This window comes from Dreissena polymorpha, chromosome 5 (assembly GCF_020536995.1).
Source record: "Dreissena polymorpha isolate Duluth1 chromosome 5, UMN_Dpol_1.0, whole genome shotgun sequence".
Taxonomy (NCBI): domain Eukaryota; kingdom Metazoa; phylum Mollusca; class Bivalvia; order Myida; family Dreissenidae; genus Dreissena; species Dreissena polymorpha.
This window is the reverse complement of record NC_068359.1, coordinates 127,124,912-127,150,359: the sequence shown is the minus strand read 5'-3', so window position 1 is coordinate 127,150,359 and position 25,448 is coordinate 127,124,912. Positions and strand designations below refer to the sequence as shown.

The 25,448-nt window shown below is 33.4% G+C and overlaps 1 protein-coding gene across 1 annotated transcript in view; it reads left to right on the top strand.

The window, feature by feature from the left end:
* The first annotated feature begins 7,794 nt into the window (after positions 1-7,794).
* The window catches only part of LOC127832151 (uncharacterized), a 63,869-nt gene continuing 46,215 nt past the window's right edge, over positions 7,795-25,448 (top strand). Inside the window, exons 1-8 of the mRNA XM_052357457.1 lie at positions 7,795-8,227; positions 8,988-9,044; positions 12,902-13,032; positions 16,937-17,174; positions 18,843-18,879; positions 21,147-21,346; positions 22,001-22,104; positions 25,128-25,201. Of these exons, the coding sequence (XP_052213417.1) occupies positions 9,017-9,044; positions 12,902-13,032; positions 16,937-17,174; positions 18,843-18,879; positions 21,147-21,346; positions 22,001-22,104; positions 25,128-25,201 (812 nt within the window). The 5' untranslated portion in view covers positions 7,795-8,227; positions 8,988-9,016. The remainder of the gene's footprint in view (positions 8,228-8,987; positions 9,045-12,901; positions 13,033-16,936; positions 17,175-18,842; positions 18,880-21,146; positions 21,347-22,000; positions 22,105-25,127; positions 25,202-25,448) is intronic.

The window sequence follows — 25,448 nt, the reverse complement described above, 5'->3', positions numbered from 1 at the left end:
GGCATGTTTTACACTTTTTACCATTATTCGGGTGTTATCTTGCGGTGATAATGGTAGGGCATGGATAGGTGTTCACTACTGAATCCCTGAAATATGATAAACGTGAAGACTATAGTAAACCATTGCACTAGAAAAGGTTACATTCCACTAAGAAACGGCCGAAAAAAAAAAGTTGCAAAAACAATCGATTTTGATTTGTGTCAAGTTCTTTCTTGCATTGTACATGACATATCTTTTTTATTGCATAAATCGATTCCGCTTAGAATGGCCTTTAAGAAAAGGTATGGTTATGGGGGTCTCTATGTGCAAAATGTTGCATTTATTTTCGCTCAAAGTTGTCGCATTTACATTGAATTATATAGGGAAATTATTTAGTGTATTATGACCTAAACAAAGGGGCAATTAAACACTGGGTTAAAAATGCTGAAACAAAGAGTGTCAAAATTGGTGTGAACAATTAAATAAATAAAAACATTTACATTTATCAAGAGGATTTAGTTAATCTGTAACAAGGTAAGTTTTTACAGACAAATAGGTTCAAATCAGTTTTTATATGTTGATTACATAAAATCAATCAATTTGTTGTTTGTTTTCGTCCTTATTTGTGTTCGTTCATTGGATTTAATTTAATCTGAAAGAATTTAAATATCTGAGTATTTTTTGTTCTTCAAAAGGGTCGCGAATATGATTGTAACCGTATCACGATGCGGTTCATCAAATGCAAACAATAGCAGAATGGCCGCAGTTTTGACGGCCAAAATTCGAGCATGCGCAAACGTGACGTCATTATCGGAATCCCCAAAACCTCCTATTAAATGTGCTGTAATTGGTGTTTGAAATGTCTTTTGACTGTTATAAATGGTTAGATTGCAATTCGAACGCCCAATATGACCAGAAAATTAAAATATTTTGACTAAATAAAATACCCGTATAAATAACATACGTGATGTTGGAAAAATGATCCAACCAAATGGCCAATGTTCGAGTACGGCGACATTCATATCTTTCTCATTGAGACACTAGGTAAATAAGTTTATTCTCTAATAATGGGAGTATCATTGTAGATTTTGATGTAATTAATATTGTCGTTCTTTTAGAATTCATTCATATTCGTACATTGTATATTTTTTCTATGTCAATTCATAATAATAACGTGAAGCTGGAAAATTAGTAGGAAATTCTGGTACACCTACTGAAAGCCTAAGTTGTGTTAGGCCTAAATTAAAATTAAGTTTGTGTGCTCTTTACCGACCGACCCACTTTTTACCCCCCGACCAAAAACATTTATTGCGATTTCTGAAAAAGTATTTTTTTATTTTTGTTTTTTCGCCGATCATAAAAGAGCCGACTTCAATATTTATTCGTGCACGTTATCCCTGTCCATTCTTATCGCCCCTGACCGATCTATGTCGCTGCGATGGTTGGAATTTCATATGCCCCTATAGGCGCAATTAATTTCCTTCTATATTACATATAAAATAGTTGATGTTCGATATCAATTTTTACCATGATCAAGCAATGACCCACTATATCAGCATACATCATTGGAAAGATAATTGCATAATCTTTTGAAAAAAATGCATGCCATCAAATTCTATGAGTTGTAACTCAAAATATTCACCTTAGAATAGGCACAACAGTTTTGACACATGTGGAGGCGACCATTTTTACTCAAATAGTATGACCTACTTTCAAAGCCGGGAACCATCAACAGAAAAAGTAGAGCACAAAAATGGCTCTTTTTCTTATTGATTACAAATATACCTTCAAATTAATACCAAAACGTACCATTTGCATTCTATTTTACAAATCCTAGGCAGCATTCACTGAACGATGTGTGCTATATATCAAATTGACTGCATGTAACCCTGTAAACAGGAGTTCCGGTTTGGGGTTATGTGACCTATAGACAATCCCAGAATCGATAAATTTACCGCCGCCATATTGGCTATTACGTCACCCGCTACTAAAAACGGTACTGATGAATTAGGCAGATTACAACGTTATCATAGTGTACACCCGCTTTATTCCAATAAACTGTACTTAAAGACCGAGGATGGCTTTTTTATTGAATAGTACATAGCTTTGTTTGTCAAAACAGTTACCATTTCGTTATTAATATTTCCCTTGTGTCATTTTAAAGGTAATATACACATCTATAGCCGAAATGAAGTTTGTGTTTCTAAAATTGGTCCGGAAATATTTATTAGCGGAACTCTGTAAGATTTCAGTTATAGTTTTGTTTTTTAATTAAAATTATGTATCTAGTTTAGTCTAAAACTAAAGTGGTTTTTAGCAATCTTTTATTTAAAAATCGCTCTCAAGCTAATACAAAAATATCTAGCCGGAAATGAATTTTGTGATTTTAAATGAACAAGTACTGGAGTTATTCGTTTGCAAAACTGTGTAAGATGTCAGGACATGTCACACTTTTTTAATTGAAAAGGACATATCAGCTTTTGTCTATAACTTTCTTATATTATTATTAAATTAACGTTTTACATGTAAAATCAAAGTTTATTGCCTGAAATAAACGTTGTTTGTGCTGTTCTCAATATTTATTTAACTGATTTCATTATTTATTAAATTTTCTTAATAACATCTTAATTCACGATTGAAATGTTCAACATGAAAAATAATGAGCCTTAAATAAACTTAAATAGTTCCAATTTTGTTCTCTAGATGTCTGTTAACGTATGTCTTTATTAAATTTTCGTAATACGGTCTTAATTTACGATTAAAAAATAAAAACACGAAAAAAATAAGTGATTTATTTCTTCGTTAATTACGGATTATTAATGACAGCAACATAAATCTCTTGTAAAACCCTATCAGCGATAAAGGCGCGAACGAATTCGCCAAATGGAAGGCGATGTTCCAAGTGTGGATTAAAAGCGTTTATGGGTTTGCCCGTGAAACCACATGTCTGCACATGTGTAGATACCGTAATTGACCAGTCGCCAAATTATCGATCGCTCCGCCCACATAGTCACGTGGTCTAGTGATTAGAAAACTCCGACAAGCAGATCGCAATTATAGCGGATTACGTGAGGGAAATTCTATATTTGTTATGATGTATTATGCTCTTTTCTATAATATAAATTATTAAAGCCGCACACTAAACTAAACTGCTTGGTAAAACGTTAATACAATCATAAATACTTTAGAGAGAAATGGCGTAATCAAATTAAATGAGATAACGGCAGACTGACTATCAGAAACGTTTCTTATACATATTATATAGGGAGTTGATGAAAAATCCGTTGTAAAAATGAGCATTTATTTCATATTGATTTTGAACTTGTATTCAACCGTCTGACAGTGAACCCGGTGGCTATTCATATATAATTTTGAAAATATTTTTATTAAATGCAAATGACGTATCCATTTCATGATGGTTTTTTTGTTTATTAAAAATGTTTGGATCTTTGTTTTATTGTGTTATTTTTAAAAAGACACCGATTTTTTTATTTAGATATAAATTAAATTTTGATTGTAACCATAATTTAAAGGGGCCTTTTCACAGATTTTGGCATTTTTTAACTTATTCATTAAATGCTTTATATCGATAAATGTAAACATTGGATCGTAAAAGCTCCAGTAAAAAATCAAGAATAAAATTAAAAAAAGAAAAAGAACATTGCCCGGACCAGGTTTCGAACCAGTGACCCCTGGAGTCCTGCCCAGAGTCCTGAAGTAAAAACGCTGTAGCCTACTGAGCTATTCCGCCGAGTACATATACTTGAAGTATTTTATACCTTATATAAGCAATCTTCGTAGTTCCACAAAATTTAACGACAAAAACAGAACTCTCCAAATTATTCAATCGTTTCGCGTTGCAACGCTTTATAATTTTCAGGTTTTAAAATCGTCAAAAGATGCATATAAAGGCTATATTAGACCATGGTAAATGTTCAGTATTACTGTTTTCTCACAAATATCATAACTAAAACGAAAATTTGCGAATCTGAAACAACTTTTTTCAATTTTGTCAATTTACCAAAGCGTGAAAAGATCCCTTTAATACAGGCCTAATTTCGTGGTTTCATTAACAGATAGTCTAATATGCATTTTATTTCATTTATGTTTAATGCGAACCTGTTACATTTCACTATCAAAAAAATGAAATGTTGGTATTACGGTGCTGTTCACGAACATTCGAATTGAATACATTTTGCATATTATGCATTTGCTTATTTATAACAATATTGCCCTTATATGTTAATTGCAATTTTCACATTTCTTCTTGTAGCAATATATGTTGTATTAGAAATGTTGTTGTTGTATTATAAGCCGTACATTTTAAACTTGATATCGCTTTAAGCTGGCTAAGCCGCGTTGAAATCACCTTTTTGTTGTTTTTACATTAGTTAAAACAATATTTAAGTTAACAATTTATAATGATTTCCCTTGTTTATGATCCACAGAAAATAAATATATAATTGGAAATCATTTAAGTAATTAAATAGTTTTCTTTTCTTGTGTACAGTACCTAACAATGCCTAAATGTTCCTTCATTCTGAGATCCACGCAACATACTGTTATTTATTAATCATCGACAATTACGCTGAGATTAATAAGCACGTGTGGCAATTATTATGTTGCCCAAACTGCTTAATAATATTGTGCATCAAACGGTATAGTTCACGTTTTATAGAACACACACCTGGTGTGGTTAAACTATTTATTGTGTTTGTTTTCTCATAACTCGTTGATATGTTCAAGAAATAAGGATAAAATAATAACCTTTTATAAAGTATGTATAGCACCTACAATTTTGAATAATGATCGAACAGTAATGATCATGCATTTGATATAAAATCTGTGTAAACTCTTAAAAATTACGTCCATTCCATATGTACAACACGCTTTGTTTGTCGGACAAAATGGCGGCCAGATAAGCGTTGCTGAGGGGTGTGTGAAAAATCAATATCTGATTGACTGATCGAAAAATGTGGGCGGAGCGATCGATACTTTGGCGACTGGTCAATTACTTGCGCATTTTAAAATAGGTACATTAAATTCGGAAGACTTAAACCGAAATAAATAAACATGCTTTATTCTATGTGATATTATTGAAAATTATAACTGATTGTATATATTATTACGCATTTTATAAGCATTAAAAATATATTTAGCAAAGTTTATAATGTCTTTTTTATTAGCCGACTGCATTAGAATGTCAAATCTATTTAACGTTGGCCACCTTTAAAAATATGGTTTTAAATGTTCCTTTCTAATTTTTCTATATATAGGACAAACAAGTTAAAGTTGTTTTCTATGGCGTGTCCGTTGCAAAACTTACATTTTCTATTTTCGCATAGTATCTTATGATAACGACCGCTTTCGATTTCTAATTTATGTGACAAGTATGAGGCGAAACAATGCACCACCTCCGAGTTCCTGGCCAAGGTCGGTCAAGTGTACGGTGTTGTGCTGGAGTAATGCACATCTATATTTTATTATGTAGTTTAAATTATGTTGTATTTTGTCACGTTGACTGTGTATTCTATGTAATTTTTGTTGTAAATGTATTTTTTTGTAATTAAGAAAATAACAAAAGTTCTTACAGGTTTTACTCCATTTTGATTTAATAGAAAATAGAATTCATATGTTGAACAATATTATTATGTAATTGAAATTAATAGAAATTATGTATATTTTGTAAAAAAGAAAATAAAAAACTTCATTCATGTTTAATGTCGTTCTCCATTTTCAATTAATTGAAATTATGTATATTTTCTAATAAAGAAAATAAACAACTTCATACATGTTTTATGTCGTACTCAATTTTGATTTAATAAAAAAATAGCATTCACATGTTTAACAATATTATTATGTTATTATGTTTTATTTTGTCAGTGTGACTGTATATCGTCTGTAAATGTTTACTTGTAACTGTATATTTTGTTATATAAATTGTGTGACTGTGCCTGTACACTGACTGTATATGTCGTAAAAGTATATTTAAACATAAACAACAAATAAAGAAAATAATAAACTTCATACCTGTTTTATGACTTATTCCATATTGATTTGTGTGTATTTGTTTGTAAACACAATTTGAAACCTAAAATAACAATAATTGCTTTAAGGCCTTTTTGGTTCATTTTTTGGCCTTTTTGGTACGCTTTGGGGCCTTTTTGGTAAGGCCTTTTTGGTATTCGGCCTTTTTGGTATGCGGCCTTTTTGGTTTTCGGCCTTTCTGGACCTAAACCTTGTTTAGGTTACAATATACCAAAAGATTTCCTACACAAATTCAATGTAAAAGCAATAACTTCAACACAAAATAAAGTCAAACTTTTGCGCATAGAGACCCCCATAACCACACCTTTTCTTAAAGAGCATTCCAAGCCGCAATGATTTAGACAATAAAGGGGGGTCATGTGATTTGCAAGAAAGAACTCGATGCGAATCAGCGGTCACTGTTTTACAGCCATCAATTTACCGGGTTCGTACCAGTGGATTAGGGTTTCCCGCCATCTGTCAAAGTCTCATGTAGTCTTTAACCTTCAAGCAAATGAGTTAATTTCTGTTAAACATCAATGTTTTCCCTACCACATGCACAAAGAAACATTTTAAAATAAAGTCATGGCAAGTGCTCACACAGAAAATTGTGTCTTCTTATAAATGATGTTCAGGTTTTTAAAGAGTATAGCATTGCACTCCCAAAAGATTTAGTATATTGTAACCTTAGGTATACTGTAACCAAAATAACGGAATTTGCCGAGTAGATACGATTGCTAATATTCCAGAATGATCACGTGATCAATATGAAAAAAGTATTGACTATTGTTACATTCAGCACGGATTCTAGATTACAATAAACAAGATTATTGAGATATCTTTTTTTGAACACCGCGATAAAAATGCTCAAACCATGGACTCTAGAATACACGGATAAGAAACATGGCAACATTCTCAGAATCATCACTGCTATATGTGTAATCACCTAACAATTCGTCTAAAAATAATTTATATATTTGAGTTGAAGACGATGTACTGTTGTTTAAGTCTGAATAAACTATCTGTCTGCCTGTCTAAATCCAAGCCGTCATCGTCCCGGTGAAAAAATCTGATTTTCAATAGTTGGACATGATGCCCTGATGTCAAAATACGAAATGACCCGCGTAACACGGACCGTGATTTTCAAGAATCTTTAATAAATTGATAATTTAAGGTAAATAACATTTCAAATAATTATACATAATTACCTTGTTGATAATAAACAGCAAACGATGAATGTTTTTGACACCCATTTTATTTCAAGTATGCATGCAAAGCCGAATAATATCGAGAGGGTCCGCTATATACGCTGTTTCATCATAAATTTTACAACCTTTCTGTGTTATAAACAAGAGCTGAAATCGTTAATTTATTAAGATTCATTTATAATAAGCTTTATTGATATGTTTCGTGAACAAAATACTACAATATATTCCATAAAAAATATAATAAGATGGCAAAAGAAATTCAATGGCCGATTTCTAAACAAAAGCATAATCGCCAAGACCGTAGCATCAGTTCAGTGCGTTAGGAACGCGCGCTACATTTTCCCGCCTTCATTCCTTAATTACTTTGGTTTTTAAACAAAATTTTTTTCTATCGTATACAGAATTCTTTTCTCCTAAGCAAGATGTAATTTTTAAAACTGAACTCCAAATATAAACGCTACAAATTGGTATTAAGTACGAACATGTCAACCGTAAATCTAGATTCTAAAACTCCAAAACGGTATGATATTTGCAAAAGTTAAAGTTATAACTCGCCGGGCTGTCGAAATCAGAAGAAAAACTTAATATATATTGATATATCTGTTTACTGCGTAACGTAAGCTTTCTAATGATATATAATTTGTCAAAATCGGCCGAGAAATGAAACTATAATTTAACAAAAGACGTGAGTGGGTACATCAAAATGTATAACCTCGGCGCTTCGCTGTACGCTAATCGTAAAAGATCGATAGCCACGACACGTTAAAACGCGCGGTGGTAAAACATAAAATTTGTATTTCTTGTGTTTAACTCGCTATAAATCCATTAATAACAACAGGAATATACTAAAAGTTATATTTTTTTGAAAGAGGAATTAATAAGCAACAAGATAACGTATAAACCAATAAAATCGGATGAATAGTTTTTGCATAAGATTGAATTTACTAAAGTAAGGGTCAAATACTCGATTCATCTCCTGTCAATATACACTCCGTGCATTCAGGATATGAAAGGTATGTTCTGATTTTAAATCACTGGTAACACCATATTTGAAAACAACTGGTAAAATAGCTTGTTAATCATGTTGTTGACGTTTTTGTATAATATTTCATAGTTTATTTCGCAAATTTCATGACATAGCGTATAATTGTTTTTCTACTTTCGATTTAGGTTTGATTGTAATTTGTAATGACGAACTTCCCGAAGCGTATGCCGATGTTTTGATCGTGGAACTTAACATTTATTTATGATAATAGTTTGCCAGATGGTGTTGGTAACCTTGCTTGATTCAATTACCAACAGCGAAAGTCTTATAGTTCAGGAACTATTGCCTAAGAAAATAAATTTGTTTAAGCTAGCGCAAATGTAAGGTCATAACGGTCCAATTTCATAACGGCCCCTGTCGACTCAAGAAGTTGTTATGAAGGACCATGCTGTCCAAACATGCACTGATTTACACAAATCTATGAAGTAGTTGCCTTATTCTGATATACTTAACTAAGATGTTTTAAATATGTTAATAAACATAGCAATGTATGAAATGGAAAATAGCCCTTTTTACATTTATTAACTATGTACCAGTTTGGAGTGCTACGAGTTATAGCAAATTTTATTTAAAGTAGCCATTATATTTTTTATTTATGCCAATAGTCGTTCAAATTGATAATTTTGCTTACTTTTATGCTATAAATCTGTTTATTATTTTCAACTTTTTGTCCTTTATATGTAGTGTGATATGTTTTACAACATTATAATCTGTGTTTTTTTTTCCAGCATAATGCAGGGTTAACAATAATACAAACATGGCAGAGCATCTGCAAACCAAATTGCGTAAGTATAAGATTTTTTCACACATTCTTTTGAATTTAATTAAATAATAAACAATCCACGTTATACCGTATTAAGGATACATATTATTTAGCTCTTACATATAGCATGTGAATCCTTATTATCTGCCATATTGATGTATACACCGAATTTTTGTAAGTGAAAAGATTTCAAAAGATTTCAAAACACACATGCTTTATATGCCAATCTATAGTTAAATGTGTACTCTTTGACATAACAACAAACAATGCGTTTAAATCGGCAATGTTTTGACCCAATACTTACTAGAATTACATGTAGCTCCCCGAAGTAAGCTGTATCATGTACAATGCCTCTAATAGTACCAGTACTTTATTTGCTACTACGCGCATGAGCTTGTTTTGTTATAAATATTTTAACATTATTTCTTAAGTGAGATACGTTTGACACATTTGTTGATTATATTGATAAAACCTAAACACACACAAGTGTTTTTGGATTTAAATAATCAGAACATCAGTCTGGAGTAAACATGATCTACCGGTATTTTCCAATGGAAATACAGGGATTTCAATTGAAGCAGAATCTGATGCTTTTTTATGTTAGCCTTTTGCAATATTGTATCTTTTGACTACTCCAAATTATCGACCTTGCATTATTTCGATGCAAATATTACAATGAAACTAACACAAAATGTTTTTTTTTAAACACAAAGTGTTGTTTGGATGTGTACATTATTGTAATCACATGCACACAAATCAACATTCGTTTAGAGATTTACAAACACTCTTAAACAAAAGATCTACACTTAATTATTATGACCCTTGAAAATATATTCGACCCATGCAAATTTCTAGCATGGGATCATTTGACTTTTGGTTTCACTTCTTTATATTCAAAAGCTTTTGAAAACCCTGAATCCGGAAAATATAATAATGATCGTCGTAACGTTAATTTAGAAACAGCAAGTACATTACAACTTCTAAAAAAGTAACCATCCAACACTTCTTCATGGCTGTTTAAGTGGACTCGTTAAACTAACAATACAATGTGGAGGACCTGTACGATGAGGATAAGGATTACTGTCAGGGTTGTGTTGTGGATTATTTGATGTATAAACATATATTGAAACGCTTCATGAGTTGGGGTAGAACCAGTAAATGGATAGTCTGAATCAGAATTGAATCTTAAGTGCACCATTAAATTTAAAACTAAACAACCTGCAAGTATGGTTCTTACATGCATATCAATAAAAATGAATATACATATAGAAATGATCAGAGAATATTTTAATTTCATAGCTTTATGTGTTCATATTGGTATGACAGGTCCGTACTATAATCACCCATAACCACAGCCATAACCATCGTAAATACGGATTTTCGGTAGTTAATACAAAAAAATAAGAAGACGATCAAACATATTTGCAAATGTAGAACAAATATTTCATTCAAGTGGGACTGCATTATTTTGCCTTATTATGTAAATATTTGACAATAACCGCCATAGTGGTAAGCCTTATTAAGAAGACATAAACCAGGCAAGCTGATAAAAATGTATTAATATAGTGGCTGATTTCTGCTATATTGATCTGGTATACTTATTTTTCTTTCGTGTTGGGATGTGTCTGCCGACCGTCATCAAATCGGCCTACACACTGGGATTATATGACAGAGATTAGACACCGTGTTACAAAAACAACCACATTTTTGCTTACTCTATATTGTAGGTTGTTGGTTTCATTTCATACATTTAGCATTTGCACTGCTGCATAAAACTTTGTAACTAATGTTATATTGCATTCCGAGGCATTAATTAATTTCATAAATAAACACTATTTTACAGAATAGTTATAAAGCATCTAATGCCACAGATTAACTATTTGCATTTTTTAAAGGGGCCTATTCACGTTTGAATAAATTGACAAAATTGAAAAAAGTTAGTTCAGATTCGCGAATTTTCGTTTTAGTTATGATATTTGTGAGGAAACTGTAATACTGAACATTTACCATGCTCTAAAATAGCCATTATATGCATCTTTTGACGATTTAAAAACCCAAAAATTATAAAGCGTTGCAACGCGAAATGAATTAATTATTTGGAGAGTTCTGTTGTTGTCGCTATGTTTTGTGAAACTACGAGGATTGCTTATATGAAGTATAAAATACGCCTGACCTTGTATACGGAATGATGGCCGAGTGGTCTAAGTGGGAGACTTTACTCCAGGACTCAAGGGGTCAGTGGTTCGAGCCCTGCTGAGGGTTACCTTTTTTTCTTTTTTAAATTTTATTCTTCATTTTTTACTGGAGCTTTTTATATCCAATGTTAACATTTAACAACATAAAGCATTTAATGATTAACTTAATGATAAAATCTGTGAAAAGGCCCCTTTAAAAAAGATCAGACAATTTAAAGCACAACTGAAAAACCCTATATACCTAAATAAAGTTTTTCTTTGAATATTTAGAACTTTTGATATTATTGGACTGAAGCATGTCAAAATTGAGCCCCTTCAAAATCCTTGTAAAAACTGAATGGCTTTGTTGTTTCCATTTTCCTTCGTATGTTGTTTATTAAACTGAATCCCCGTCCAACCCTATTATCAAAATAATTCATTTGTGTGTGTGTGTGTGTGTGCGGTTTTGTACCAATTAACATCTAGTTGCATTGCTTTTATTTACTCAAAAAGAGATTTATTACAAAGTCAGTTACCTTATATATGTGTAACACACCAAGGTTATGTAGCCTTACACTTTCTCACTTTGTTCTCTTGTACTCACCACGGCGTCGGCATTAGCGTTAGCGTCGGCATTAGCGTCTGCGTCTGCGTGCAAATGTTAAAGTTTTCGCACTACCCCAAATATTTTCTTTGTCCCTTGACATATTGCTTTAATATTTTGCATACTTGTTCACCATCATGACCCCAACCTATAAACAAGAGCAGACAACTGTATCAACCATTTTGTTATGATTATGGCCCCTTTTCCACTTATAATATGCAGCAAATGTTAAAGTTTTCGTACTACCCCAAATATTTTCTTTGTCCCTTGCCATATTGCTTTCATATTTTGCATACTTGTTTACCATCATGACCCCAACCTATAAACAAGAGCAGACAACTGCATCGAGCATTTTGTCATAATTATGGCCCCTTTTACACTTATAGTATGCAGCAAATGTTAAAGTTTGCGTACTACCCCATCTATTTTCAATGTCCCTTGACATATTGCTTTCATGTTTTGCATACTTGTTAACCATCATGACCCCAACCTATAAACAAGAGCAGACAACTGTATCAAGCATTTTGACAGAATTATGGCCCCTTTTATACTTAGATAATTGAACATTTTGCTTAAATTGCCATAACTTCTTTATTTATGATCACATTTTATTATTACTTTGACAAAACAACCATTACCTGAATACCACAATGGATTCCACCCAAACAATACCCCACACCCCAACCCAGAATCCCTGCCCCCCCCAACCCCCCCAATTTTTTTTTTTAAACATCATCTATTAAATTACCACACCCCACATTATACTCCCCCCTCACCCCCCCTACCCCCCATACCCCCCCAACCTCCCCCCCCCCAATTTTTTTTTAAAACATCATCTTATAAATTACCACACCCCACATTATACCCCCCTCTCAACCCCTCTACCCCCAACCCCCCCCCCCCCCCAATTTTTTTTCTTTTCTTATTTTTGAAAGATCGTCTAATAAATTATTGAATATGAACAATTTCCCCATGATGGCTTACGTTATACTGTCAAGCACTCGAATAGTCGAGCGCGTTGTCCTCTGACAGCTCTTGTTAATGTTGAGTAGTCACATTGATTCCAATTATAAATTCCATGTTTTTGTGTGTGCCCTTTAGATGAGGAACAGTGTCGTCGTGCCCTTAACAGGGCGCACAAGAAGATTGCTTCAGAGATGGATCCGAATGTGGTTCTGGTTGCACTGAAGAAGTGTGGATTTCTCAAACAAGAGGAATATGATGAATTGATGGTATAAACCTAAAAAATTTCCTTATGAGCTTTTGTATTTAATATTTATAGCTCACCTTAGCAAGAAGTTCTCGACAAGCTTTTTGTATTGTGTACCTTCTTGCAGCGTAAGTCGTCCGCTGTTATTAGGCCATCCGAAATTATTTAGCTCATGCTAGAGTACCAGTAAATTAGTTTTAACCAATCTTATCCAAACCTGCTTAGGCCAAAAAAAAAAATAGTCTTGGTTCAGGGAACCCGACCGACCCTATTTTTTGCCCCCGACCCTAACGATTTTTTTGGTCCATGGAAAAAAATCTGATGGCGAAAATGCTAAAATCTCGTAAAATTTCATTGAAAACAGCCACCATTTAAATCTGGATTGGGTTTCTATATTTTTCTCTTTGTTTCAATGAAAGTGTTCGCAATTTGAACAGTGAACAAAAACCGGTCTGCACCTGTATACGAGACATCGCTTGACCTTATTGTTATTGAAGTGCGCATGCTAGCTGGCCAATCAACATTGAGCTCTCTTACACATCAAATGACGTTGTTGAATGAAATGTAAAAATGGGTGGAGCTATGGAGTAATATTCGGTCATTCATGCGCAGATACTGTGCACTTTGAATACACAGTTAATATTGTCGTCTGCAAACAAAATAGCGGCCGGTCGCAAATGTCGTATTATTAAAGATTAAAAATGAAAAGAAGCGTGACAATAATTTAATTATTTCCAAGCTGTCTATTGATCTGAATTTAAAAGTGATAATTAAATAATTAGTTCTATGTCGATGATGTTACAACTTTCTGCCAATTTCCGATCGAAATGAAAAGATGATAATTAATTAGTTTGTTTGTTTTACTCGCACACTATGCTAACTGACAGCAGCGTATTTTAATCAAATGAAAATGTGAAAAACACGCGCGGTTTAATTGTAATTAAAGTTTTGAATTTTTAACACATAGGAAGAGTCATTCATCTAGTCTACTATAAAAATGGAAGTAACCACTTTGTCTCTACAGTCGCTAACATGGCGTCTTTAACCTTAAAGAGTCATAACAAAAACAAAAAAAAATTAAAACACAAAACACTAGAGCATTCCAAGAGTCATGGAAACTTGACAACAATTGGCTTCGCTTTGATAATGAATCAAAATCAATGTACTGTGAGGCCCTTAGCCTGTACAAACCAATAGCAACATTCAAATTTATGTACACTGCTCACTTCCTGTGTGATGCGCTCAAACCCATTGCCATTTTATCAAAAAATGTACCAGAAGAAAGACTTGTGCTATTCTGAGGTTGCCCTTCTTTTGACAGCCACTATTCAGACTCTTGAGCACCTGTCGGAGACTAGGTCAGGTCTCATGATGAAAAAAATTCTGAAGGTCACACCCCAAACACCAGAGACTGATAAAGATGGCGTGTTCACTTTTGAATATGAAGGTCACACTATCACAGACAGACAAACAAAAAATGGTTGGCTCAAAGAAATTTTGGGCCAGCGCTAGCCCTGAAGAAGTGCATAAAGAGCTAGGAATATTGAATAATATACAACGACTAAATACCACATGTGCAATGTTAATCATTTGGTCAATGTTTAAACAATCATGGGTGCATTAACTGACCCTTTTTCACCCTGAAATCAGTCGACTGGTAAAAAAAAAAAAAAAAAAAAAAAAGAAAAAACCTACCTACCCTCCTACATTTTTCTGGCCATGTTCCCTGAACCAAGACTATTTTTTTTTTTGGCCTTAGTTTGTATATGATAATAACAATGTTGATTTTGTTATTGGGCCATTCAGATCAAAGAAGTAGAATAAGAATTATTTCTCATTTTCATTCAAATGAGGCAAACATATCCGTTTATGCTCACTGGAGCGCAAAGTTCTCATGTTGTGTTCAACCGTTGTCTTGCGTCCGTTGTCGTGCGGTTTGCGTAAAATTTTATCTCGTTTAAAGAGGTCATATTTTTCATCCAATCTTGATGGAACTGAATCAGAAAGTTTATCTAGACATTATCTATACCTTGTTCGGGGTCATGTGCATTCAAAAATAGGGTGAACAGGTCAAATATTTGAAAAACCTTGTAACCACTGCAGAGGCCACATGGGTTGCTGAATCTTGATGAAACTTTGTTAAAATGCTTTTTGGACAATATCTAGCCCCAATTTGAATATTGGTAACTTGCGTTTAAAGATTCATAACCACTCAAAATTAACGAATATTTCGTAAAATAAAGTTATCTCATAAACAGATCAGTGTTCCTTATAGCAGTAGCCAACATTTCAACGCTAGATGTGGTCTGGTAACATTGATTGAACGAGACACAAAATGCTAGAATTTATTTCTTGTGGGACAATATATTCCATTTGAATTTCCCGCGACGATATCCGAATATTTACGAGCACACGGACCTAATAGAAAGCGCAGGCGAGTGCGCTCCAAACTAAAGATAAAGATTGAAGATTTATAAACAGAGTTATGTTTTGCTTCATATACACTTTCATTTTTTGCACGACGATATCCGAATATTTACGAGCGAACCGACCTTATAGAAAGCACAGGCGAGTGCGCTCCAAACTAAAGATACAGATTGAAGAGCCATAAACAGAGTTATGTATTGCCCCACATACACTTTCATTTTTTCACGCTCCCTTTCATTTTTATGCCACCCTATATAGCAGTTGAACTGTCAGTCCGTCTGTCTGTCTGTCTGTCAGTCTGTGCGTCCGTCCAAAAACTTTTACATTGGCCATAACTTTTGCAATATTGAAGATAGCAACTTGATATTTGGCATGCATGTGTATCTCATGGAGATGCACATTTTGAGTGGTGAAAGGTTAAGGTCATTCTTCAAGGTTAAAGGTCATCAAACAAAATCCAAGGAAAGTAACAAGCTTTAAAGGGATATAATTTCTATTTTATATCATTTGGCAGGTACAGATCATTTTCACAAGGGAAGTAATATTTTATAATGGGATATAATAAATTTTTTTTTTAATTTAAAGCGGCGCAGTAGGGGGCATTATGTTTCTGACAAACACATCTCTTGTTTCTTGCTGAATCGCTAAGAGCAGGACGTCCACCCTTGAGCTTCACTGATTAATAACATACTGATTATTCATGAGAACTACGTCATGCTTCCGACGAAAACCTCAGAAAAACCTGTTTACCGCTATAGAGGCCACATTAATTAATAAATCTAAAACTTGGTCAAATTTCATACCTTGACAATATCTAGGTCAAGATTAAATCTGGACAATGTTGGTTAAAATCTAGGTCACTAGGTCACATCTTAGAAAAAATCTTGTTCCCTCGATTGAGGCCACATTTACGAATTAGTCTTGGTGAAAATTTGTCAGAATGTTTATCTTGATAATATGAAGGCCATCTTTGAATTCCAAAGCGTGAAAATAATTCCACACCCCAGCAGAAGTCTGTACAATGCTAGGCAATCAAATCATTTACCCAGATCTTTGCTTTGATCACTTTACCGGATCAACACTGAATAAGACTTAAATTATTTAGTGGAGGTGCAAATAAGAAAATAATTATTATTAGCTTGATAAAAACAAATATTTTATAAGGTAAAAACATGTGCAAACATCAAAGTGTAATGGATTGATTAATAATGGTTGTGGGTATTATTAATTATTTTTTAGGTGTAAACTATGACTGGTTGCGAAATTCTACAAGTGTTAGTTGAAAAATATTTGCAAAACATATTTGAATCAAATCAGTTCATCGTTTGAGTTACTTCTATAGAAACATTATTAAATCTTATTACATTCAAATGTTAGTTTGTTAACTTTTCTAAACACTGATTGTTGCATGATACTACAGCTATGCAAACTTTTTGTATGTCGTTCACATCCCTCATTTCCACTTAACGGTACATTTGTTAAATGGTTTATCTTTTTAGAACCTTCTTACCATACCAATGAAATGTCGCCTTCTAATCAGTAAGATCAGTCAGAGTGGTGTCAAGGCGTACTATGTTTTCAAGAAATGTCTCAGTGATACTAAACATGACAGCTTGGTTAAAGAGCTGGAGGAAAAAGAGAAAGAGCTGATATTCGAGAGTTCCAGATATGAATCATTGACAGATAAGCGACCGCGAGTGCAGAAGATTGAGGAGAATAAGCGTGCCAGTTCCCAAGGTAAGTTGCAGAGGAAATAATTGTACAAATACATGTATTCAATATTTTTCATACACTATTATGGATTTCAAATACAGTTGGCGCATGCAGTTGAAAGAAACTTGTTTATGCCCCCTTTTTAAAAAAAGGGGGTACATTGTTTTTGTCCTGTCTGTCTGTCATTCTGTCCAAAACTTTAACCTTACAGTAAAGTTTTGCAATAACTTTTGAAATATTGAACATAGCAACTTGATATTTGGAATGCATGTGTATCTGATGGAGCTGCACATTTGGAGTGGTGAAAGGTCAAGGTCAAGGTCATCCTTCAATGTCAAAGGTCCAAAAAAAATCAAAGCGGCGCATTAGGGGGCATTGTGTTTCTGACAAACACATCTCTTGTTCAGATCATGAGGCCGAGTGGGATGTTAAACCAAAGTCATCAAAGTTTTTTATTTCGTTCATCTATATAAGGCATGACATATAGGACATGTGTGAAATCATTTAATTTAACTCATTGCTTGGCAATCTCTTGTTAATCTTTTTGAAGACACATTAGATACATGCGAAAACTGTCCGAACCTGGATACTAATTTAAATTGATATTTGCTTTTTACCCATATTATTATAGAATCATGTGGTTTGCGTATTGTAATCTGTGTCCTCTTAATGAGTTTTCTAATATGAAAGGTAAAAACGCCTCATAATATTACAAAATCATACCTATGTCGTAAATATAGCTGGTTTTATTCATTAATTACAACTAGAACTTTGTCATTAGAATCTACAACTATACTTCAAAATTTAAACTACAGCCGTTTAACTGTGCCACTCCATGTTGTTTACTAACGGTGGCGGACATGTCAGAGCAATTTGATATTAACAGGAACAAAATAATTGCAAATTTAATGGTTTCAGCCGGCTTATTGTCAACATTGTCTTTCTTCAACAATCAGTATACATGTATTTTTCGATAATTGGTATTAATAATTTGAAAAGCTTGGCAAATATATATTGTATACATGTAGATAGAACACAATTAGCTCAGGTCTTTTATCTTTTATTGAACGGTTACAAAAAAGGAAAACAATATTTAGACAGCAACTGACCTGTTATAGGATAATGATACTGATTATCTAAGTATAATTGATCTTAATTAAATAAGGGCCGATTGGTTTAGGGGCAAAGGGTTAAGGGAACGAGTTTTTAAATTACTGTTAAGTCAAGTGTATGTGATGTATTTTGCGATAAATAGTTGTTTTTTGGTTCCCCAATGACTTCTAAGTGTGTGTAGCATTTTGCTACTGGCCACCAAGATCAAGAATTTCGGAATTGTTTAAATAATATAAATAAATTTGATTTAAAAAAAAAGAGTCAAATTATTTAATATGTCAAAGTCAAAATGTCTGTAAATTTGTTGTATTTCACTTTAAGGTCACCTGAAACAGGTTCAGTGTATAAATGCAAAAGGCTTGAGTTCGTAATACTAGTATTATGAAACATGAGAGTTTCGAGATGAACAGCAAAAAGCTACCGCCATCTAATTTCCTGACTGTAAAGTACTGTATTTGAGAATTTTGGAGTAAATATTTCTAATGCACCTGGACCAGTTCCAATGTGTAACCACTTCATAAAAGCTGCTTATTTTGCGTTTTGACTTTAACATGTTTTTTTTTTCTTCTCCATTCACAGAAGTGATTGATGCCTTAAATGACGGTGCACTAAACAGGTATTGGAACATTTATATTAAACTTTAATATAGCGTTTATATTGAAAATAGCCTAAAATAAATACAAATAAATGAATACTTTATAAATATAAACATGTCAAACCATTTTTATGGAGAAAGATGCTTGTGAGAATAAAGTTGATTGCTTTTTGTTTAAGTTGTTAAGTCCGTCATTTTGTGTCAATGTACGAATTTCTGTTTTTGTAATCAGCACTGAATTAACTGATATGAAGTGTGTTGTTTAACTTTTCTAAAATTAGATTTAGATATATTGTACTGTTTATTTATCAGCTACTATTATTCAGGAACTTGTTGAACATTTTTTAAAACTATGGAAACGTTCTTATTAAGAAATAGAAAACCTCTTTGAAGGCCCTATGGCAAAATAGTGACCAGCCAGGCAGCCCCAAAAAGTATATGGACCGAAGCGGAAGGCTGAGGTCCATATACTATTTGGGGCTGCCTGAGGGGTCACTATTCTGCCATTGGGCCTGAAGTGAGGTTTTCTATTTCTTATATTATACCGAACATTTTTGTGCAGTTAAATGTCAATAGAAATAAAAAATAAATAACACAATATAAATTCCATCAATATTTATCAGTTATTATTAATAATATGTACCGTATTATTGTTTGTGCGCGAGTTGTCTCCCTGCATAAGTTTGACATAGAGAAAATTCGCTTCTTTATACAAAATTCATATTTATTGTAAAGCATTTCATATATTGAGATACATTTTATATAGAGATAACTTCTTATATCACAGACAACATGTTGCATAACAATGATATCAAATATAGCTATTTTTTTTTTTTTAACATGTGATTAATAAAAAAAAACTCACACTCGTGACCTTGCAAACGAATCGTGACTATTAATAATAAGTACGGTATTATTGTTGTACGTGAGTTGTTTCCCTGCGAAATTTGGACACGGAAAAAATCGCTTCTTTATACGAAACTCATTTTTATTGTAAAAAATTTCACATATTGAGATCCATTTTAAATAAAAATATCTGTTTTTATTATAGACAACATGCTGCAAAACATTGATTACAAATATTGCATTTAATTTTTGTATTTTTTAATATGTGATTAATAATAAAGAACACACACACTTGTGACCTGCCAAACGAATCCTGCGTTTACCCTACGTATATAAAGCGAAAATCTCAGCGTTCGAAAACTTGCACAAATGTTACAATTAACCATTCTAGCGGGCACTATTACATGCGCGTGCATGTAATATTCCTTATATGGCTATATATAGCTATAGTAAAATCTTGTTAACACTCTAGAGTCCACATTTATAGTCCGATCTTCATGAAACTCGGTCAGAAGATTCATCCCAATAATATCTTGGACGAGTTAAAAAATGATGCCCGTTGGTTGAAAAACATGGCCACCATGGGGGCGGGGCATTTTTCCTTATTATAGTAAAACCTTGTTAACACTCTAGAGGTCTCATTCATTTTCCGATCAACATGAAACTTGGTCAGAAGATTTGTCCCAATGATATCTTGGATGAGTTCGAAAATGGTTTTGGTTGCTTTAATAACATGGCCAACAGGGGTGGGGCATTTTTCCTTATATGGATATATATGTCTTTAGTAAAACCTTGTTAACACTATAGAGAACACATTTATTTTCCAATCTTCATGAAATTTGGTCAGAAGATTGGTGTCAATGATATCTTGGTTGAGTTTAAAAATAATTATGTTTGCTTGAAAAAAATGGCTTCCAAGGGGCGGGGCATTTTTCCTTATATAGCTATTGTAAAATCTTGTTAACACTCTAGAGGCCACATTTACTGTCTGATCTTCATGAAACTTAGTCGGAAGATTCATCCCGATAATATCTTGGAAGAGTTAAACAATAATGCTGGTTGGTTGAAAAACATAGCTGCCAAGGGGGGGGGGGGCATTTTTCCTTATATGGCTTTAGTAAAATCTTGTTAACACTCTAGACTAGAGGCCACATTTATTTTCTGATCTTCATGAAAGTTGGTCAGAAGGTTTGTCCCAATAATATCTTGTTATCTCAGGTGAGTGACTTTGGGCCTTTCAGGCCCTCTTGTTTAAATCTTCATACAGTATATTGATGCAAAATCACACACATTTGTCAGATTTAGTCCTTTTGTTACAGTGATTGTTATATAGTACAAACAGTTATGTCAATGTCCTTGCATTTATATTGCTTGGTATCGAATATTGGGAAGCATGAATTAGTTAACTGATATTTATGTTTGAATCTTGTTCAAATCTCCAGTGCACAACCGCAACCAGCTTTGGGGAAAAGTGTGCTTCATAGATTATGTCGCGATGAAACAATTACCAAAATAATTAAGAAGGACCTTCACGACGGGCGACTCATCGAGCTGGACAAGGAGATAGTCGATGAGTTGAGACATCCGGATTACAGTGTTCTAAATACGGAACAGAGAGGAGCGTTTGGTACGGTATACATCTGTAAGTAAAATTTTATTAAGTAATCATTATAAGGGTTAGAATTTGCTTTTCAAGTATATATCTTTAAGAGTGGTTATATTATGGTTTTTATATCGTTCTTCAAGGATATTAATCAACTTGAAAATTTTACGCAGTTTAAGATCTTGCATTATTTATCATGTTTGAATTAAAATAAATACTCCATAAATTTTATTATCAGCCCATGTGAAAGGGATTGCATTTTCCCTTGCGTACCCGTATTATAATTATTATTTAATATACTTATAGTAAATATACTACGAGATTGGGATATTTTGCTAAAACATATGGTACGTCTTTCCATGTGTATGTATACCTGCTAGTAGGTCGAAGACATTCTAAACTTTTCAACGTGCATTAACAGACTTATTTCCTATGTCATCCATACTTGGCATAAAACTGCAAATTTAACCTTTGATTATTTAATAGACAAGATAAATATAATAAGAAATGGTAGGTAAAATGTTTATCTTTGTTTGGTAGTTACTGTAAATAACTTTTAACTTGTAAGAACAAAATAAACTTGCATCATGCAACAAACACAAATTAGGTCTTATATACACTCATGTTTGTCAATTAAAGTTTCAGTATAAAATTATTGATTCATTTAAATGTTTAAACTGGTTATCTCCTTAGCCAAAAAAAATGTTCCGGCATTTAACGTGAGAGTTGTCCTCAAGGAAATCAATCTGGAGAAGCAAGCTGGGAATCTAACGCAAAAATTGGGATCAATTACTAACGTAAATATTTTTAGCTCACCTGAGCACAACGTGCTCATGGTGAGCTTTTGTGATTGCCTTTTGTCCGTCGTCTGTTGTGGGGTGTCAACATTTGCCTTGTTAATTCTCTAGATTCCACATTCTTTTCTAATCTTCATGAAATTTGGTCAGTAGATTGGTCTCAATAATATCTAAGATGAGGTCAAAAATGGTTACGTTTGCTTGAAAAACATGGCTGCCAAAGGGCGGGGCTTTTTTCCTTATATGGCTATATATGGCTATAGAAAAATCTTGTTAACACTCTAGAGGCCACATTTATTGTCTGCTTTTCATGAAACTTGGTCAAAAGATGCATCCCAATAATATCTTGGACGAGTTCTAAAATGATTCCGGTTGGTTGAAAAGAATGGCCGCCAGGGGGCGGGGCATTTTTTCTAATATGGCTATAGTAAAACCTTGTTTACACTCTAGAGGCCACATTTATTTTCCAATCTTCATGAAACTTGCTCAGAAGATTTGTCCCACTGATATCTTGGATGATTTAAAAAAATGGTAACATTTGCTTGAAAAACATGGCTGCCAAGGGGTGGGGCATTTTTCCTTATATGGCTATATATGGCTATAGTAAAATCTTGTTAACACTCTAGAGGCCACATTTATTGTCCAATCTTCATGAAACTTGGTCAGAAGATTCATCCCAATAATATCAATATATGTGGACAATATCTATGCCAAATTGTAGTAAAATTAATATCAACACGTGAAAGCGTTTTCGCCACGTGAAATCGTAGAATAAATAACATTTAAACCACTGAACAAACACAATGTATGACCCAATTTTGATGAACCTTGTTCAGAATGTTAATACCGACAACATCTTAAGTTGGAATATGGTAAAAACTGGTCTCATTAATAAATAAGATCATGTGAAAAAGTAGAAAAATATTGTCACGCCGATAGAAAACTAGTTTGCCAGTTCCTATCTAAGACTTTACCAACTGTAGGAGTCATGTTTATTATTCCATGTTCATTTCGCTTGGCAGAATATGTTTAAATTTTTGTTAGTGTGTCTTTTTAGCTCATCTATTTTTTGAAAAAAAATTATGAGCTATTGTCATCACCTTGGCGTCGGCGTTGGCGTTGGCGTTGGCGTTGGCGTTGGCGTCGGCGTCCGGTTAAGTTTTGCGTTTAGGTCCACTTTTCTCAGAAAGTATCAATGCTATTGCATTCAAACTTGGTACACTTACTTACTATCATGAGGGGACTAGGCAGGCAAAGTTAGATAACTCTGGCGTGCATTTTGACAGAATTATGTGCCCTTTTTGTACTTAAAAAATTGCAAATTTTGGTTAAGTTTTGCGTTTAGTTCCACTTTTCTCAGTAAGTATCAATGCTATTGCATTCAAACTTGGTACACTTACTTACTATCATGAGGGGACTGGGCAGGCAAAGTTAGATAACTCTGGCATGCATTTTGACAGAATTATGTGCCCTTTTTATACTTAGAAAATTGACAATTTTGGTTAAGTTTTGTGTTTAGGTCCATTTTATTCCTTAAGCATCAAAGCTATTGCTTTCATACTTGCAACACTTACTAACTATCATAAGGGGACTGTGCAGGCAAAGTAATGTAACTCTGACTGGCATTTTGACAGAATTATGTGCCCTTTTTATACTTAGAAAATTGAAAATTTGATTAAGTTTTGTGTTTAGGTCCACTTTATTCCTACAGTATCAAAGCTATTGCTTTCATACTTGCAAGATTTATGAACTATCATAAGGGGACGGTGCAGGCAAAGTTATGTAACTCTGACTGGCATTTGGACGGAATTATGGGCCCTTTATACTTAGAAAATTGAAAATTTGGTTAAGATTTATGTTTTGGTCACTTTACCCCTAAAGTATCATAGATATTGCTTTCATACTTGGAACACTCACAAACTATCATAAGGGTACAGTAAAAGGACAAGTTGCATAACTCTGGTTGTCATTGTTACGGAATTATGGCCCTTTTTTGACTTAGTAACTTTTAATATATGGTTAAATTTTGTGTTTCGATCCACTCGAAGTATCAAGGCTATTGCTTTCAAACTTCAAATACTTACATGCTATCATGAGGTTACTGTACCTGGCAACTTGAATTTTACTTTGACCTTTGAATGACCTTGACTCTCAAGGTCAAATTATTAAATTTTGCTAAAATTGCCATAACTTCTTTATTTATGATTAGATTTGATTGATACTTTGATGAAACTACTCTTACCTGACATACCACAATAGACTTCACCCAAACCATCCCCCGTGCCCTCCCCCCCCCTCCCCCCCTCCCCCCCCCCCCCCTAATTTTTTTTTTTTTTTTTTTTTTTTATAAGATCATCTCACAAATGACCACCACACCCTCACACTATACCCCCACCCCACCCCCCCACCCCCCCCCCCAAATTTTTTTTTGATTTTTTTTTTTTTTTTTTTTTTTTTTTTAAGATCATCTCACAAATTATCACCACACCCTCACACTATACCCCCCCCCCCCCCGATTTTTTTTTTTTTTTTTTTTTTTTTCGCTTTTTTGGAAGATAATGTAATAAATGTCCACAACCCCACACTATACACCCCTCTTCACTCCACTCCTCCCTCCTTTGTGATTGAAAATGAGAGTCCCTTCACCTTTAAAAAGAAAATAGATGAGCGGTCTGCACCCGCAAGGCGGTGCTCTTGTTTAACATATTGTTATGACGCTAGTAAGAAAAGTTTGAATATTGGACAAATTTGATTTGAAATTTTATAAGGCCAACACGCTTGTGAACACTCTGTTTTCACTCTAAATTTTTTTTTTTACAAATATCAAAATATTTTGTTTTGCGTTTAAGCAAATCAAGATAAAAAACTTTGTACGGTGATCATCAAAGTGTTTTCCAAATACTAAACATTTATTTATAAATGTCGAGAGCGCATTGACCTCTCTATTATCTTCAATTAATTGTATATAAAGTGGATCACTATATATAACTTTTTGGCAAATAACGTGTTATGTTTTTTTTCAGGAAAAGATTGCGTCCCGTTTGATGCATTTTGGAATTGTACCTCTGCTAGCATATTACGATGACCACATGAATAAGTAAATTTCTTTTTTTAGAGAACAGTTATTAATGTAACTTATATGTTTTCCTCATGTACTTTTATAAATAAACATTTCTAGATTGTTAATGTATGACATAGAGGACACTTTTTTCGTTTAATCATTAATTGATAAAGTTCTGTCAGAATCTGGCCAATATCAAGGCCAAGCTCGACTCTGGGTCACATGCATACAAAAACTATATGACTTGGTCAATCTTAGAAACACCTTGTTACCACTATTGGGT